The following is a 19,817-nucleotide window of genomic DNA, read 5'->3' on the forward strand; positions in this document are numbered from 1 at the left end:
AATTGAAGAATTTTGCAACATTGACTGTTATTGAACTGAATTTAATCAACATAAAAAAATCATAATTGAAGAATTTTGCAACATTGACTGTTATTGAACTGAATTTAATCAACATTAAAAAAATCATAATTGAAGAATTTTGCAACATTGACTGTTATTGAACTGAATTTAATCAACATTAAAAAAAATCATAATTGAAGAATTTTGCAACATTGACTGTTATTGAACTGAATTTAATCAACATAAAAAAAATCATAATTGAAGAATTTTGCAACATTGACTGTTATTGAACTGAATTTAATCAACATTAAAAAAAATCATAATTGAAGAATTTTGCAACTTTGACTGTTATTGAACTGAATTTAATCAACATTAAAAAAAATCATAATTGAAGAATTTTGCAACATTGACTGTTATTGAACTGAATTTAATCAACATTAAAAAAATCATAATTGATGAATTTTGCAACATTGACTGTTATTGAACTGAATTTAATCAACATTAAAAAAATCATAATTGATGAATTTTGCAACATTAACTGTTATTGAACTGAATTTAAATCAACATAAAAAAATCATAATTGAAGAATTTTGCAACATTAACTGTTATTGAACTGAATTTAAATCAACATAAAAAAATCATAATTGATGAATTTTGCAACATTAACTGTTATTGAACTGAATTTAATCAACATTAAAAAAAATCATAATTGAAGAATTTTGCAACATTGACTGTTATTGAACTGAATTTAATCAACATTAAAAAAATCATAATTGATGAATTTTGCAACATTGACTGTTATTGAACTGAATTTAAATCAACATAAAAAAAATCATAATTGAAGAATTTTGCAACATTGACTGTTATTGAACTGAATTTAATCAACATTAAAAAAATCATAATTGATGAATTTTGCAACATTGACTGTTATTGAACTGAATTTAAATCAACATAAAAAAATCATAATTGATGAATTTTGCAACATTAACTGTTATTGAACTGAATTTAATCAACATTAAAAAAAATCATAATTGAAGAATTTTGCAACATTGACTGTTATTGAACTGAATTTAATCAACATTAAAAAAATCATAATTGATGAATTTTGCAACATTGACTGTTATTGAACTGAATTTAAATCAACATAAAAAAAATCATAATTGAAGAATTTTGCAACATTGACTGTTATTGAACTGAATTTAATCAACATAAAAAAAATCATAATTGAAGAATTTTGCAACATTGACTGTTATTGAACAATTTAATCAACATTAAAAAAATCATAATTGATGAATTTTGCAACACTGACTGTTATTGAACTGAATTTAATCAACATAAAAAAAAAATCATAATTGATGAATTTTGCAACATTGACTGTTATTGAACTGAATTTAATCAACATTAAAAAAAATCATAATTGAAGAATTTTGCAACATTGACTGTTATTGAACTGAATTTAATCAACATAAAAAAAATTATTTCATAATTGATGATTTTTGCTACACCGACTGTTATTGAACTGAATTTAAAAAATGGCTTCAGAGTCGATGAATTCAGGGACACTGACACTGTTAATATCTGTTACACTGTTAAAGAGGAACTGGTCCAGAAGATGAAGAGCATCAGCTCACACACCTGCAGTTTAACAGCCAGTTTCTTGAGGAGGTTGAGGACTTCCTCCAGATCCTTCAGGCCCTGTCTGGCCATCTGAGCCACCGCCGAACTCTTCTGTTTCGTGAGCGAGTTCATGAGAGGAAGAAGATCCTGCAAGCTTCCCTTCTGCTCGATGAACTTGTACAGCGTCTGTAACTGACACACAAACACACCATTTTACTTCTAAATCACTAAATCACACGCAGTGTTAGTTCAGTTCACCACACTTTCCTTCAAGTCTTCCTAAATCAAGCCGATCGCAGCTGTTTGTGGTTGTGTGGTTTATGTTTTATCGGTTCCATGTTTGTTTTTATTCTTTTATTTATTCTTTCTGTACAGTTCTGTGGTGTTGAAAAAAGTTTGAGAGCTGAGTATTATGTATTAATCGTGGATATATGATCTAATCACAATTATTTGAGATAACTGCAATATTAGTGCAGTTTAAATTTTAATTGCAACTGAATTTAGGCGTTTATAGAAAATGCCATTCAAAATGAAGACTTTAGTTTAATCAGACTGCATTATATTATATGATATGATATGATTAGGGATGCACCGATATGACAATTTATGCCGATAACGATAATTCTTTATATTTGAAAGCCGATAACCGATATATTGGCCTATAAATCAAAATTCTAATTTTTATATAATTTTTGAGAGCCTAATTACAACGATGTTCTCATTATAATTTTATGTGGTCGTTATGACAGACGAAGTTTATCCCTTGAAAACGCTGTTTGCACTGCCAGGCCAGTAGATGGCGCTGACACTTTGTAAAGAAACTACGCGTCTATAGATCGTTTTGTATATTACACGAAGACCATAACGGCACTGTTTTCAAGAGTTTGCTTTTTCTGGCCCCTAAAATGCCGTTGTCATGTAAACGATCGGCCAAAACACGTACGTTTTCAGTATTTCGTTGAAAACGGTGTTGCGTAAACGCTTCAAAAAGTGAATCATGATTCAGACTGTCAAAATGCTCAGTTTCTCCCATCACTATTAGTTTATATTAACAATCATTAACTAGGGAAGCACCGATACAAAAAATTTGCCCAATACCGATAACCGATAATTCTTTATATTTGAAAGCCGATAACCGATATATTGGCCGATAAATCGAAATCCAAATTTCTATTTAATTTTTGAGAGCCTGATTACAAAAACAAGTCTCACCATTAAAAGCCAAGATACAAACACAATTATAAGGTTCTCATGATAATGTTATGTAGCCGATATGACAGACTTGCGCTGCACATGTTGCACTGAACAGTATTTTCCTTTTTTGAAGTGATTAAAATCATATTTCAAGCAATTTAAAACCAAAATGTTGAAAAGTGCGAATCTGAAGAGTCTCAGCTGAAGGAAATAATACATTATTTATAGGCTTTAATATATCGGCCAAATTTTCTTGTCGAGCCGATAACGTTAAAATGAACATATATCGGCCGAAACCGATAATGTGGCCGATATATCGTGCATCCCTAGATATGATATATTTAAATAATTTAAAATTATTAGTAAATTAAATATAAAAATTTTCACAGCACTGAAGTAAATCATATGGGCCTATTTTATTACAGTTTTTATTATTATATTATATTATATATGATTCAAAGTTAAGCTGGCACTGCAACAGAATTTAATCAATCACAATTATTTGTTACTTGTCAAAATTCATGATTGTGACAGGCCTATATTAATGCATTATAAAAGTATTTTTTTGCATTAACTATGCCTTGTAATCACCTTTTAATCCATTTTATGATCTCATGAATAATTGCAAACACAGTTATAATGCTTATCTATTCACTGAACACTCCTATAGAAAGTATAATGCATTAAAACACGACAAACAAGCAATTTGAGATGTAACAAGGAGTCTGTGAATATTATAATGCATTTATTTATGCAAAGATATAATGCATTGCAATGTATGAATACATTACTAATGCATTACACAAAGACTTCAAGTAAACATCCTTTTGCATCTATTGTTGTATACTGTATGTAGTAGACTCATTAAAAGTCAAAAGTTTGGATTAATTATGATTTTTTACATGTTTTTGAGTCTCTTCTGCTCATCAAGGCTGCATTTATGTGATAAAAAACATTAAAAAAATTGAAATATTATTCCAGTGTAAATCAGATGTTTTCTATGTGAATATATAGTAAAGTCTAATTTATTTCTGTGATCAAAGCTGAATTTTCAGCATCATTGAACCTTCAGAGAATCGAGGAGAATCCAGTGACTTACGCTGTTGTTGGACAAGGAGAGGTTACAGAATTTGGCTTCGACTTCTCGCTTCGTCAGTTTCTCACTCTGCGTGTGAAGGTGAAAGAGAGAGACAGAAATATATTCCAGGTTACATAACAGCAAAAGCTCATGTGAACCCGGTGAACCTGAGACGCTCTCACACACACACACACACACACACACACACAAACACACATCACAGCATCGTAAAAGAGCAGTAACACACACCTCATCATTTCTGTTCTGTCCACTTATGGGTCCAACTTTATATTAAGTGGCTTTAAGTACTGTGTGTACTTGCATTGAAAAATAAGTACAATGTAGTTGTTGTGTTGATGTTGTATTGTAAACACTTTTGCTGCTGTTGAGGTGTGATGCGGGTTAGGTTAGGGACAGGTGTGCTGGTACGGGTCGCTTTAAGCGTGAGTTAAGGTGTAAGAGAGGGGTCAACAGTGTAATTATACATGTAATTACATAAATTAATTACAGCTGTAATTACATGCAGGTATTTTCACGATATAAGTACAATGTAAAAACATGTATGCACACAATAAGTACATTGTATCAAATTATTAATTTCAATGTAAGTACATAGTCAATATAAAGTGGGACCCACTTATGTTCAACGAGTTCTGCACTAAAACATGATTATTCTCTGTTTCTTCAACATGTAAACAAACTCAGTTTCATGCATATATTTCCACAATTATATGTTTTCTGCTTCGTTCACAGAGTTTCCCATTAATTACTTGAACTTCCAGCGAACGAGAAGCGTTTGTAAACCTACTTCACAGAAACTGCAGTTTTTGTACGCTTGCAAGGGAAGAAATTAAGAGTATTGTCATTTTACTACTGTAAAGAAAACAATTATTTTATAGAGAATTTTACTTTTTTATCATCTGAAACATGCTAAACTTATATTCCAAAGCCAATTATATACGTCTAACATGCAAAACATCTGAGTTCGTGGCGATTGAGATAGAAACGTGAGATCAAGTTTATTAGTTTGCGAATAGAATGAATGTTAATAATGAACGCCACTATAATTTGTGTTTTATACTTATATTTTTGACTCTGTTCTGAATACTGTTAAATTTAAAGGATTAGTTATAAAGCATGTTTATAGTGTTTATAATATTTGTAAATGTTTTGTTTTAATTACCCGTCTTTACAGTATTTCTGAATGCAATAATAAAGTGAGACTTATACACTTATACATTCCCTTAGCAATGCAATTTTCACTTATCTTCCAGAAAATATGGCACTTATTAACATTTTTTGTTTATTTTACAATGCAGTTGCATTACAATAGTAATATACAGGTTTTACTGCCTTAGGGATAATAATTAGTAATAATAATTTATTGTTATTATCATTATGATGATATATATTTAAATTGTTTGGCTTTATCACTTTCTCTACTAGAGAAAGTTTTGAGTCCACTTTAAAGTCCAGGTACAAATAAATGAATAGACTTTTTTACTCTATTCACTTTGCTCTCAGAGTTCACCGGACTAATGCACTGAACTTTGACCCAGAGCCCAGAATCCCGTGGGAAACACTGCTGTGATGCGTACAGTACATACAGTGGCACGTCTCACTGCTGCGTGTGTGTGTGTCTGTCTGTGTCTGTGTCTGTGTGTGTGTGTGTGTCTGTCTCTGTCTCTGTCTGTGTCTGTGTGTGTGTGTGTGTGTGTGTGTGTCTGTCTGTGTCTGTGTCTGTGTGTGTGTGTGTGTGTGTGTGTGTGTGTCTGTCTGTGTCTGTGTGTGTGTGTGTGTGTGTGTGTGTCTGTGTGTGTGTGTGTGTGTGTGTGTGTGTGTGTGTGTGTGTGTGTGTCTGTCTCTGTCTGTGTCTGTGTGTGTGTGTGTGTGTGTGTGTGTGTGTGTGTCTCACCATGGAGTCACACAGTATGTTGGAGGCCTGAGTGAGTTTGTCTTCTGGAACGCCACTGTGAAGCAGAATGGCCTTCAGCAGACTCGTGTGGTTCAGGTGAACGGTGTAGTTTCTGTCCTAAAACCAGACGCAGCGTATCAAACATCAAACACACCAGTACAGACACGAGACATGTATTATATAGACGAAACATTCGATCCAGATGTGTATGTGTGTGTGTGTGTGTGTGTGTGTATATATGCATGTATGTTAGGGCTGTCAAGCGATTACAGTTTTTAATATAATGAATTACACACATTCATTCTTAATCAGCCTGAAGGGGTTTATTCTGAGAACAGCCGGCTGGATGCACATTATCCCTCACTTAAAGGGTTAGTTCACCCAAAAATGAAAACTCTGTCAGTAATTACTCTCCCTCATGTTGTTCCCCGTCAGACTTTCGTTCATCTTCAACACAAATTAAGATATTTTTGAGTAAATCTGAGAGCTGTCTCACTCCTCCATAGGCTTCTATGTAATCGAGATCTGCCATCCCAGAAAAGTTAGTAAAGACATTGTTAAAATAGTTCAAGAACACTCAAGAACACTCTTTTTGTGCGTAAAAAATAAATAAAAATAAAGACTTTATTCCACTCTTCATTTTTTCCTCCCTGTGTTTCTCTGAGTGAGTTCATGCAGTGTAACAGCGCAGCGCTTCTGGGTTGTACGTCAGAACGGAGGCTCACTATTGGCCGACGCTGGTCATGTGTGTGATGCTGGCCAATAGTGAGCCTCCGTTCTGACGTACAACACAGAAGCGCTAAATATCTTCATTTGAGTTCCGAAGATGAACGAATATCTTACGAGGTTGGAACAACATGAGGGAGAGTGATTACTGACAGTTTTCATTTTTGGGTGAACTAACCCTTTAATGGACCCCTAGATGAACAGCTGAACCGTTGTCTTGTGTACCTGTAGATGAACTGTGTTCCTGTACTGTAGATGAACTGTTACTGTACTGTAGATGAACTGTGTTACTGTACCTGCAGCGCGCTGAACTCCTGTATGACCTCAGAGACGGTGTAAATGGCCTCGGCGTCCGGCAGCAGACTGGTGCTGATGGGAATGATGATGTCGAACGCACACTCCAGCAGTTCTCTGGGATGAGCCCGATCCAGCTTCCTCGGCCTGAACACACGCTCGATACTGTACCTGCACACACACACACACACACTTACACTTACTGGACTGTTAACTACAGGTGCTCAAAAGTTTCGAATAATTAGGCTTTTCTATCCTGCTCACCAAGGCTGCACTTATTTGATCAAAAATACAGTCATTTTTATTATATTATTATAATGTAAATCATCTGTTTTCTATGTGAATATATAGCAAAGCGTAATTTATTCCTGTGATCAAAGCTGAATGTTCAGCATCATTACTCCAGTCTTCAGTGTCACATGATCCTTCACAAAACACTCTAATATGAGGATTTGTTTTATGATATATTAACATTCAAAAGTTTAGGGTAAGTCAGGTCTTTTTGAAAAAATAGAAATTAACTTTTATTCATCAAGGATACATTAAATGCATCAAAAGTGGCAGTAAAGACATTTATAATGTTACAAAAGATTCATATTTCAAATAAATGCTGTTCTTTTGGACTTTTAATAAAAAAAAAAAAAATAAAAAAAAACATTTCCACAAAAATGGAAACATTTTCAACACTGATAATAATCATAAATGTTTCTCGATCATCAGATCATCATATTAGAGTGATTTGTGAAGGATCATGTGACACTGAAGACTGGAGTAATGATGCTGAAAATTCAGCTTTGATCACAGGAATAAATTACACTTTACTATATATTCACATAGACAACAGATGATTTAAATTACAATAATATTTCACATTTTTAAAAAAAATTTTTGATGACAAATGCAGGCTTGGTGAGCAGAAGAGACTCAAAAACACACACAAAAAATCGTAATTAATCCAAACTTTTGACTTTTACTGAGTCTACTACATACTATGTACAACAATCGATCAAAAATATCATAACTGTGAATTGCTGGACAGTAATTCACGAAACACAAAGTACCTTTTGAGATTTGAAATGTTGTTTCTGGCCACGAATCGGGCGAACGCCAGCTGATGAGAGAGAACGAGAGAGAGAAAGGCTTTGAAAACTTGATTCAGACGGCTGTTATGCATATTACTGCGAGTGTTATCGACTGGTTTGGCCTGAGGCGTGTTGACTGATGCTCACTCTCAGATCATACGGCAGAGACACCAGCATGCCACTGTGATCCATGAAACACGCCGTCTCACAGCCTTCATACAGACGCCTGTTCCTGGGCAAGAGCAGCGGCGTCTGGAGGCGAACCGCACCTGACAGAGGCACAGCATCAACTATCATCACACCAGCATCTTAGCTCATGCAGAATGTGCATTTCAATGAAGTGTTGCCAGAAGTCCATACTTTGTAGATTAGTAACAAAACACTTTTGAAAAAAATTAAATAACAGTGTTTTTAATTAACTAACAACATGATTCAGTTCAGCAAATTTAATCATTCAGTAAAAAAGATTCACAGACTCATTTGATTCACTTAATAGTCAGTCCCTCCAGGATTTCGCGATTTTTTTGTGTGATTTTTGCGATCAAAATGACTGATTTTGTGGTGGTAATTTCCAGAAATTTGCGAAAAAATTTGCGATTTTTATATTTTATAATTAGGACATCACATTTACAATAATAGTATTATGTCAGATGCACAATAGTCATACATGACACAAATCACAAACAAAATGCATAAAACTTGTTTATTTTGGTCTAATCAAATTCTCATCAAATGAAAAACTTTTGAAACAACCTATGGGCAATTTTTTTTACCTGACCTATGTAAATATTAACAGCAGGTGTAGTAATCAGGCATGTGATTGGCGAAGGACAAAAAAGCAGGAAAATATACTGAAATTCAATCAGGCAATCATACATTTCACAATTTTATATTTATATATGAATGTCAAGAATTCAGAAGTGTGTATATTTATATAGCCTACACTACACTACACAGAAATAACATACAATTAAATTATGCTTATTTTAAATGTATTGTGCAGACTAGGTATACAAAAATATAGGCTTTTAATAATCTTTCAGTGCGCAAAACCATGAAAATATGAAACGCTTCAAAACAGAGCGCACAAAGCGCGTATGCGCATCGGGGGCGCAGAATGATGTGCTCAAAGCAACGTGGAGTCACAGTGTGCAGCGCTGCACAAGTGCGCATTTATAAGTTCACGGCACAAAGCGAAGAAATGTCGAGCGCACAAATCCTAGTGTCTATCTGTCCAACAGTTTATTGATCATTTGTTTCTTCACAGTTTTAAATTCCAGTTATTGTGCGTGTGATACCGAGTCCTTGTGATGTGTGTGATCTAACAGGCACACGGTAGCGCGAGTCGTTTAAAAACAGCAACAAACTCCAACAAAATAAAGTCATTTTATGCAAATCCACAGCCTTTTCTCTACAGATCAAGCATTATAATGTGAATATCATATTGGAGAGAGTTTTACCGTGCATGTATGCTGCTGTAACCGGACGAGGCGCGCGCGCTGTTTGAATACTGAATGGAGAATGTTTGACAGCCGCAAAGGAGGGAAAACGAGTTTTCGTAAACTTTAATGATGTAAATAGACTTCTGTCCCTCACATTAAGCTATGAAATAGGCTTCAGATGAATTTGTCACCCAAAAAAAAAAGCGGGAGGCGCCGAAAAGCGCGCTGTTTGCATCCCTGTACTTGGAAAGGAAGGAAAAATGCATCTCTTTGCCATCTGTAACCATGGTGACGTGCCGCCCGGTGTGGCCCTGTTGCACGGGGACGGCGATTGTGGTTTAAATGCGTTTTACATTACAGGCTTCAGTAAATCGAGGAAAAGGAGTTTCCGCTTTCCCCGCAACATCTGTATCCACGTAAAAATGCATTGAAACTTTAATTAAACTAGAGATATTTCAATTGGGTGATTATAATTTAATGTTTTGTGAGGTATTTTTCATTTTTGTGATTATTTTGCGGTTAAATTAGGAATTATGCAGGATCGCAAAAAAATGCGACAATTTGTTGATTTTGCGTTGTATTCAGTGATCGCGGAATCGCGAAAAACTGGAGGGACTGAATAGTTTCCATACTTTGTAGTTGCAAACTACTTTTGCAAAATGTTACCAGAGTTGTTGATTGACTAACAAACATGATTCTGTTTCGCAAACTGGATCATTTAGAAAGCAAAAGAATTATCCAATTATTAATTTGATTCACTCAGTCGAGTTTCATGTCTTTCAGAACATTTTCAGCCAAATATTTAGTTAAAAAACTACCGTTTATCTTTAAGTTTTTTAGTTTTATTTGTTAAATTTAGTGTATAATGTGTGTTTAGGGTTAACGCTGTCAAATTAAACGAGATCCTGTCGCATAATAATATTTCTTTAAAGTATGTACTGTGTCTTTAAATAAGATCAAAACTTTAACTAGTTTAAATGAAGAGTATCTTGGCCAGTCTCTTCCAGCCCAGATTTCTGATGTTTACAGCCATAAATTGTTACGCAATCACAAAAACAAACAAGCATTAAACAAAATATGCTGTTTGTCTTAACAGGATATTAGAAAACATATCTTCACTTCCCTTCAGCGCCACAATAACCAGCGTTATAATTCAGCATGAACACAAACAATACCAGACATGTTTCCTCTGGTAGTTATTGTGCTCATAAACGCGTAACGGCAGCATTTCATGCCCTCTGACCCTCATATGTGCTGCATTTACACACAATAAACCCACAACACCTTCAGCCGAGACACCAAACACACTGACCCTGAAAATAAAAGAGTTCTGAGGTTATAATAAAAGATTATGAGCATATTTCACATCACTGGAGCGGATGGTAACGTCACTGAACATCAGCTCTGGGGAGAGGAGGCTCGTCATCATCAATTCTGCGCTGACCATTAATTGTACTACAAATAATTATGAATAATTTTGTTTTGTTTGACTGTTTTCTGTCGAGATATATATATGCATGTATGTATGTATGTGTGTGTGTGTGTGTGTGTGTGTGTGTGTGTGTATGTGTGTGTGTGTTACATTTGAATGCTGTGTAAATGAATAATATTTGCACAATTAATTTATTATAATCTAATCTAATCTAATCTAATATAATATAATATAATATAATATAATATAATATAATATAATTAGTGCTGTCAACGTTAACGCATGCGATTAATTTTTGTCTGGTTTAACGTGTTAAAATATTTAACGCAATTAACGCAGCATCCGTCTTTTCTGCCATCCGTTGGCTAGCTTACATTATATGATCACGCTCTTATTCATTTAAATGCTTTTAAACATTTCAAGCGCGGCAAGAGAAAAGAGAATGCGCTGTCTGTGAATGTCCTTATGTGACACACACACACACACACACAATAGACAGGGCGCCAGAATCCAGTTCTCTTTCGCGCTTGAACTAACAATAACAATAACAATCCCAAAATGTCCGTTTTGTCGATTATCCTCATAAGAGCAGACTTAAATGATTTATATAAAGTCTAAAATGAACAAAGAGTTGTGAGAGAATGAGGCGCGTGTGAGATCCATAGACAGTATAAACGGTGAGATCCGCGTGTCTGTCTGCTCTTAAAGGGACAGCAGCCAATAAAGCTTCCTGTCAGTAAAGTTAAAGAACAAAGGGAACAGAGAAAATGACTCACTGCTCTTGTCTAAATAACTTTTGTAGCTTTAATAAGGATTAACTATTTAATTTATAGTTTATGCAGTGCAGACTGCATATAACTTTGATAACTTTATTAAATTTCTGTATATTTCCTAACACAGCACTAGTAAAAACATATTATATTAATATTAGTGAGTGTCCTCTCACCAAAATAATAGCAGAGGAATGTTAATCAGTAATGGAAACAAACACTGTTTTCCCACTATAGTCAACACGTTGCTAAGGAAGGGCACGAGTAAATATGACATTTATTATGGGTTTATGTTAGCATTGTTTTAAGTTCACTTAAATTAAAAACTGTTATATTTTTGAAGCCTAATAAATGTGAAAAAAAAAATCAGTAGCTGTATTAATATCAGTAATACTGGCCTTCATTCATAAAAAGATGCCATTAAACAAGTATTTAAAATATACTGTTTTTATGTTGTTTCTACATTAATTTGATTAACTGTGAAATTATTACATTATAAAATATATTAAAAACGTACAAAAAACATTTCTTTTTTTTTTTGCGATTAATTGCGATTAATCACAGAAAAAATGTGTGATTAATCTAGTTAAAGTTTTTAATCGATTGACAGCACTAAATATAATATAATATAATATAATATAATATAATATAATATAATATAATATAATATAATATAATATAATAATAGGCCTGTATAATATAATTTTTAATGCTGTGAAAAGTATTAATTTAATTGAATACAAAATTAATATAAAATAAAATATAAAATATAATGCTGCGGTTGGATTAAACACACAAAGCCAAGTTGAGGTCCTCGAATTACAGTTTAGAGCCAGAATAATCCAATTTATAACATTTCCAGCATCCCACTTTACTGTAAAACCCTTCTTCATGCTCCAGGTGTATCTGACGGCACGTGTGTGTGTGTGTGTGTGTGTGTGTGTGTGTGTGTGTGAGAGACAGTGCGTGTGTGAGTGTGAGTGTGTGTGTGTGTGTGTGTGTGTGTGTGTGTGTGTGTGTGTGTGTGTGTGTGTACTTGTACAACTATCTTTGTGAGGACCAGTTTGAGTGTTAGACCAGTGGAGTGAGGACAGAGAGAGTAAAGTGAGGACATGTTGGCCGGTCCTCACTCTCTGAGAGCCTTTAAAGGCCTGTTTGAGGGTCAAGACTTGGTTTTAGGGATAAGGTTATAATGAGGTCAAGGGTCGATTTAGGGTCAGGGGTCGGGTTAGGCACTTAGTTGTGATGGGTAAGGTTAGGGTAAGCAGCTAGAGATTGCATTGTGTCAATGAATGTCCTCATAAAGATAAATGTGTGTGTGTGTGTGCGTTTGTGTGTGTGTGTGTGTGACTGACCGTGTCGTCTGAAGATCCGGGTGACCGTCTCGTACACGTTCTGCTGGAGTTTAGCAGTGCTGAAGTGAAAGTTGCCCTGCAGACAAACACAGCCAGGTTTAGGAAACACACACACACACACAAACAAACACAAGCAGGTTTAGAAAACACACACACACACACAAACACACACACGCGCATGATCATACAGACATGGACTGATAAATAAAGGCACAGCGCCCCCTGCTGCTGTGGACAGACTCGTGCATCTACAACCTGACTGGCTTTACTTCAACTTCAACTTTTATTTATTTATAAAGCACATTTAATAGCAATGTTGTTGCCCAAAGTGCTTCACAGTTATGACTAAAAACAATAAAACATACATATATAGACATACACACTTTAATAGATTATTTCAGAGTTTATGGCTGGTAGAGATGATTCGTATCTCTGAAATTAACATTAAGATTAGAGTTGGCTAATGCACTGAATGCAGCGCTATGAAGCATGTCTGACACTCTGAGAGGATGTACGTGTGTGTGTGTGTGTGTGTAAATGGTAAATGGACTGCATTTATATAGCGCTTTCACAGACCCAATGGCCACCAAAGCGCTTTACAATATTGCCTCACATTCACCCATTCACTCACTCATTCGTACACCGACGGCGGTGTCAGCCATGCAAGGCGATCCAGCTCGTCGGGAGCAGCTGGGGTTAGGTGTCTTGCTCAAGGACACTTCGACACTTGGTCAGGTGGAACCGGGGATTGAACCACCAACCTTCTGGTTTGTAGACAATCTACATGAACCACTGAGCCACTGCCGCCCACTGCCGTGTGTGTACTCCTGATTTTGGGCTTCATGTTGACTTCATTAGTTCATGATCCTGCTCTTATTGTGAGTGATCCGGCAGTGACTTTATTCTAAAGAAATAAATGTTTGTCTTCATTATCATCATAATCTGCTCTAAAATGGCTGTTCTTCTCCACTGACATCATGCAGACGCTCTGCTGGAGTCCGTCAGCACAGGCTTTCTGCAGGACTAACCTCAGGCTCCTCTTAAAGATCTTTTAAAGAACAAATGATGAATATGATTGAACAAATATGATTAATTCCATATGGACAGGCAGGGACAAGTCTACCGTAACATCCAAACCACAAAATATGGCAAAAACCACAAAACAACTTTACAGTTCAAATAACACAGGTCTTTACAACAACAAAGAGTTTTATAAAATGATAAACCTCACATTTCAGCCTTTAAACCATTTTTTTTTAAGTCGAAATGATAAATTATTATTATATATATATTTTTTTTTTTTTTTTTTTATGTGATTATATATATATATAGCTTGGCTTTCAAGCAATTCAAATCTTTTATCTAATTTATTACACAATGTGGCGATTAATTAATCTAATTAACTGCAAATTAAGACTTTTTTATTAAGAGAATTTTTTATTAAATGATACTCTAAATAAGAAACTAAAACTGCCAGTAGGAGGCGGCAAATGTCTAAATGAGTGAGTCATTGAATCATTAATTCATTCGATTCGTTCAAACGGCTGATTAATTCTGGAGTGAAGTAAATTACTCTCTTTATGATTGAGTCACTGAATCATTGGTTCACCCGATTGATTCGCTCAAAACGCAGATTCATTCAAAATGAAGTAAATGGCTCTTTTTATGAAGTTATTCATCAGAAACAGCACTCGTGTGATATTGCTCGTATAAAACTCGTACAGGGGCGTTTTTGCTCTGATATCTTGGATTGTACGGTCAGTGTAACTGCATTTATCTTGCCCTGCATCACGTTCGTCCAAAATTTCAGTAAAAAAATGTCAATGTAAGTGAGGAGAGCAAAATAAAGTAAACTGAGATATTATACCCAATAACTCTTCATACAGTGACTACCAGTGACACTGATCGGGACACTTTGAGCTGATCATGTTCTGCTGAAGTGTGTTGTCTTTAATTGCTAATGCTCTTTTTACACACAGACTGAACACAATGAAGCATTGCTTGGTGATTGGTTGAGCTAAACTGGTATTATCTAATTGTGTAGTTAAATTTAACAGCTGACAGATATTCAACATAATTCATGTGTGAGACAGTCTAACAGAAGGACGGACAAAACCAGTCAAATATCAATGAGTTCTGCTCATATTTTATTACCATTTTCTAAACTATAGCGAATAAACTGTGATAATGTGAGAAATGTTGAATAAATGTGGGTTTGACAGTAGATTTGTAAGTTTCTGGTCAGTGTTTTGAGCTCTTCTACCTTGTGAATGTCGATGTCGTAGGTGAAGTCCATGACGGGCGAGATGTTCTGGGAGAAGAGCTGGTTGACCATGGTCCGGTAGGCTTTCCCGCTGACGTTGGCCATGGTGTGCTGAAGCACCTCGTGCAGCTCGGACTCCTCCATCTGAGGCGGCGGGAGCAGATCGCTCTTCAGGAGCTCCAGCGCCGTCGGCCGAAGCGCGGGGTCGTGGATCAGCAGCCAGGCGATCACCTTCGTGCACTGGGTCACATGAGGACTGATTAGGGTTGGGTACCGGACTCGGTACTTATAATGGCACGACCGAATAACATCGGTACTATGAGCACCGATTTAATCGGTGGCAAATTTCGGTACCTGAAGAACGCATCTGGGCAGAGAGTATGAGTCCGAAATTTGCATCCGAAATTTTCGCACGTTAAAAAATAAATACGACTTCACGTTATGCCAATCACACTTACACCGTGTCCTAACCAGACGCGATAAGATTCCAGCGACAAATAATTTGTCTGTCCACACTGGAAGCAACGCGACTGCGAGATGCGTCAAAATCAATCAAAACCCTCAGCGAATCAGAACAGCGTGTGGGCGGAGTCAGCCAATCAGAACAGCGTGTGGGTGGAGTCAGCTAATCAGAACAGCGTGTGGGCGGAGTCAGCCAATCAGAACAGCGTGTGGGCGGAGTCAGCCAGTCAGAACAGCGTGTGGGCGGAGTCAGCCAGTCAGAACAGCGTGTGGGCGGAGTCAGCCAATCAGAACAGCGTGTGGGCGGAGTCAGCCAATCAGAACAGCGTGTGGGTGGAGTCAGCCAATCAGAACAGCGTGTGGGCGGAGTCAGCCAATCAGAACAGCGTGTGGGCAGAGTCAGCCAATCAGAACAGTGTGTGGGTTGAGTCAGCCAATCAGAACAGCGTGTGGGCGGAGTCAGCCAATCTTGACGGCACTCGCAAGAAAATGGACAAGTATCTACATAATCAAATTCACAAATATTACACCATTTAAACATTATTAAAAACACATAGGCTACTGAGTTACTAAAACAATCTTTGTCTAAGAATACACTTGTTTGTTCACAGTTTGAACGTTCTTGTTTCCATTTGTTTAATTTCGAGATCTGAGGTGAATTATCCATAGTTGCTTTTACAGCCACAAAGCTGAAGCACTAAACGATATTCAGTCACATGACACGCTTTTAACATTAAATAAAGCACATAAACAGCGCCTGAGATCATCATCGCCACACTTTGTGTTTGTTGTTCCAGCGCGACGTCGCAGAAAAATAGAAACCGTTTCTAAAATAGACTCGTCGCGTCGCGGTCGCGGCTGGTTAGGACACACACTCTGATCAACATGGAGAAGAGGCTTTTATCGCGCGTCGAGGCATTTTCATTTTTTTCATTTTTGGGTGAACTATCCCTTTAAGACTATTTAAATACGAATCATGCATGTTCTGTGTGTCTCTGTGTGAATGAGTGGCGCAGACGCACGGTTTTATTTATTTAACACACACACACACCGGCTATATGAGGACATGAATGCATGAACTTCATCTCCAGAGCCGCTGTGAGAGTCACTTTACGAGTATTTTACAGTTTAATTTGAGAAAAACTATCGTCATATTCATAAACACACAGAAACTCAAAGGTCTTCACAGAAACCCGTTCGGTTGTAATAAAAGTTAAATTTAACTTGACAAGTATATCACTGTTGTACAAAATTTAGATTTGTCTTAATAATAATACTAACAATAATAATATTAAATTATTGTCAAACATTTTTTTTTAAAGAATAATCCAAATTGTTCTTCCATGTTTTAATTTTAACACTATAAAGCTCAGTTGTGCAGCATGTTGTTGGAGAAAAAGTTTGCTTAATTTCATATGATTAAAAGATTTGAATTAATGTTTTAGGTCTTCAACACAGAATTTGTGGAAAACAAAACATTTCATAGAAATTACATTCTAAAAAAAATATATTAAAATGGTTGTTTTTATGAATTCAATTAATTAAGTATCTAGTAGCCTATTATTTAGGGGCAAATATTACAGTATACAAACCTCACAGATGGCAGACAGTGACCAAGGCAGCTCTGGCATAATGTCAATAACACTTCTATAAATGACTTACAGTTTCTTTACAGTTATTGAGGTAAACATGCCTAAAGTACCGGGAAAAGGTACTGGAACTGGTACCGGTTCAAATGTGAACGATACCCAACCCTAGGAGTGATGTGGAGAACAGCTCAAATGAGGATGTGTCAAATGATGCGCACCTGCTTCCCGCTTTCATACTCGGAAAAGTCCTCAGGGAAATTAATCGACTCCTGCAGGACAAACGGGAAAGACCAAGTGATTATGAGACATCTGAAGCAATTCTACGGGAAATTACAGTGTCATTACATCGCAAATGTGTACAAAAGTCTGCAATTATTAAGATTTTTTTATGTTTTTGAAAAAGGCTGCGTTTATTTAATCAAAAAACAGTAAAAATAGTGAAATATTATAATAATGTAAATCATCTGTTTTCTATGTGAATATACAGTAAAGTGTAATTTATTCCTGTGATCAAAGCTGAATGTTCAGCATCATTACTCCAGTCTTCAGTGTCACATGATCCTGCAGAAATCACTCTAATATGATGATTTGATGCTCAAGAAACATTTATGATTATTATCAGTGTTGAAAACAGTTGTGCTGCTTCAGATTTTTTCGGACACATTGTGACACATTTTATCCTTCAGGATTCTTTGATGAATATAAAATTCTAAAAGAACAGCATTTATTTGAAATAGAATCTTTTGTAACATTATAAATGTCTTTACTGTCATTTTTGATACATGGATGAATTAAAAGTACTACTTTATTTTATTTTTTTAATCTTTCCACAAAAATATGAAGCAGCACAACTGTTTTCAACATTAAAAATAATCAGTCATGTGATAAAATAATCAGGATCATGTGACACTGAAGACTGGAGTAATGATGCTGAAAATTCAGCTTTGATCACAGGAATAAATTACACTTTACTATATATTCACACAGAAAACAGATGATTTACATTAGAATAATATCAAATTAATGCAGCTTTGGTGAGCAGAAGAGACTTCTTTTAAAAACATTTAAAAAATCATAATTATTCCAAATTTGTCCAGCGTCATTAGAGAATAAAACAAAACAAAAATTCAATAAAAAGTCACTGAAAAAAATTTAGACCTATATCTATATCTATATTTCCCAAACTGAAACACTATCAGTGTAATAAACCCGTGAGAGTTTGCGGAGACTCACTTTCCTGAGTTGGCTGAGCACAAATATGCGTTCTGACGCGGTGGTCATGGGTCTGTAGGACATCTCGAACAAGATGATGCCCAGACTGAACAGATCCACTTTCTACACACACACACACACACACACACACACACACACACACACACTGTCAGCAATGAAACACGTCTGAATATCAAATATTAATGGAGTAAAACATGCAGGTTCTTCAATACCTGGTTGTACGTGGCTTTAGTGTTTCCCTGAACCTCCGGACCGACATAAAGAGCCGTGCCGACCATTCCAGTCATGTTATCTGGGACACAGCAATACTACAGTTATTTTAGAGTTAACATTAGAGTTACATTTACAGCAATATTGGAGTTAAATAGAGAATATTTCACCATATACACTGAATATTAAAGAGCTTGACACTTGACAAACTTAGGAGTGCATTAAAAAACTTTAGCAGTGAAAGAAAAATGTATCAAATAATGTGTTTTTCCTTAGTAAAGGGATTCAAGGAGACACTTACAAGCTAAATTATTTAATTTATTAGAATACAAAAACTACACTTGGTTTTTAAATAGTTCTGCTTTAAACTATATATGCATGCATATATTTATGGACTCCTATTTAATGGTTAAATTAAATGTTAATCAAAAAGCACCTCTAATAAACTGAAATCATGAAACTTAAACAATTTAACAACAATGTATTTAAAGTTTAAAAAAAACAAAAAACACTTTTAGGGCCCAATAAAATCTGTTGTTATTATTATTATTATTTTCAAATAATTTTTTATTTTCTGTTTTAATTTTTCTGGACTCTGATTTAATTGTTAAAATAAATGTTAGTAATAAAAAATATATGTCTCATTAATTGAAATCATGAAACTTGAACAGTTATCAGCAATTTATTAAGAGTTTAAATTCCAATTTATTTTCCTTAAATTCCGTGTTTTGCATTTTAATTTTTTTGGATTCCATTTGAATGGTTTAATTAAATTTTAATAATCAAAAATGCACGTCTAAGCATTTGAATTCACAAAACTTTAGCAACTTAATTTAATAATTTGTTTTAAAATTAGGCCCTATGAGGTTCCGGTTAGCGAGTGGGATGGAGTAGCGGTGTTTTTCCAAGCTCCGACCACACAATCTCTATTTTTGGTATTATTCAGTCAGTTTAATCTTAACCTCGCTATAACTGCCTTTTAAATAGTGTTTGGACAGTCCCAGCCGGCCACTATGTCTAAAGCCGCCAAACAATCGAAGAAAGAACTTGCATCACCGGACTCTGCTATCGACAATGCTACTTTGGCTAATATGCTAGCGGAACTGCGCGCAGACTTGTTAACGAAGCCTGACTCACTGTCCGTCAGATTTGAAA

At 35.4% G+C, this 19,817-nt stretch overlaps 1 protein-coding gene across 2 annotated transcripts in view; it reads right to left on the reverse strand.

The window, feature by feature from the left end:
* eif2ak4 (eukaryotic translation initiation factor 2 alpha kinase 4) overlaps window positions 1-19,817 on the reverse strand; it is a 59,837-nt gene that overhangs the window by 14,811 nt on the left and 25,209 nt on the right. For both annotated transcript variants that reach the window (XM_079852825.1, XM_079852826.1), the window contains exons 18-28: window positions 18,665-18,744; window positions 18,453-18,554; window positions 17,438-17,488; window positions 15,169-15,408; window positions 12,906-12,981; window positions 8,054-8,175; window positions 7,886-7,935; window positions 6,827-6,995; window positions 5,805-5,921; window positions 3,911-3,976; window positions 1,636-1,809 (exon numbers count right to left, since the gene is read on the reverse strand). In XM_079852825.1, the coding sequence (XP_079708951.1) occupies window positions 1,636-1,809; window positions 3,911-3,976; window positions 5,805-5,921; window positions 6,827-6,995; window positions 7,886-7,935; window positions 8,054-8,175; window positions 12,906-12,981; window positions 15,169-15,408; window positions 17,438-17,488; window positions 18,453-18,554; window positions 18,665-18,744 (1,247 nt within the window). The remainder of the gene's footprint in view (window positions 1-1,635; window positions 1,810-3,910; window positions 3,977-5,804; window positions 5,922-6,826; window positions 6,996-7,885; window positions 7,936-8,053; window positions 8,176-12,905; window positions 12,982-15,168; window positions 15,409-17,437; window positions 17,489-18,452; window positions 18,555-18,664; window positions 18,745-19,817) is intronic.

This window comes from Squalius cephalus (assembly GCF_949319135.1).
Source record: "Squalius cephalus genome assembly, chromosome: 20".
Taxonomy (NCBI): Eukaryota; Metazoa; Chordata; class Actinopteri; order Cypriniformes; family Leuciscidae; genus Squalius; species Squalius cephalus.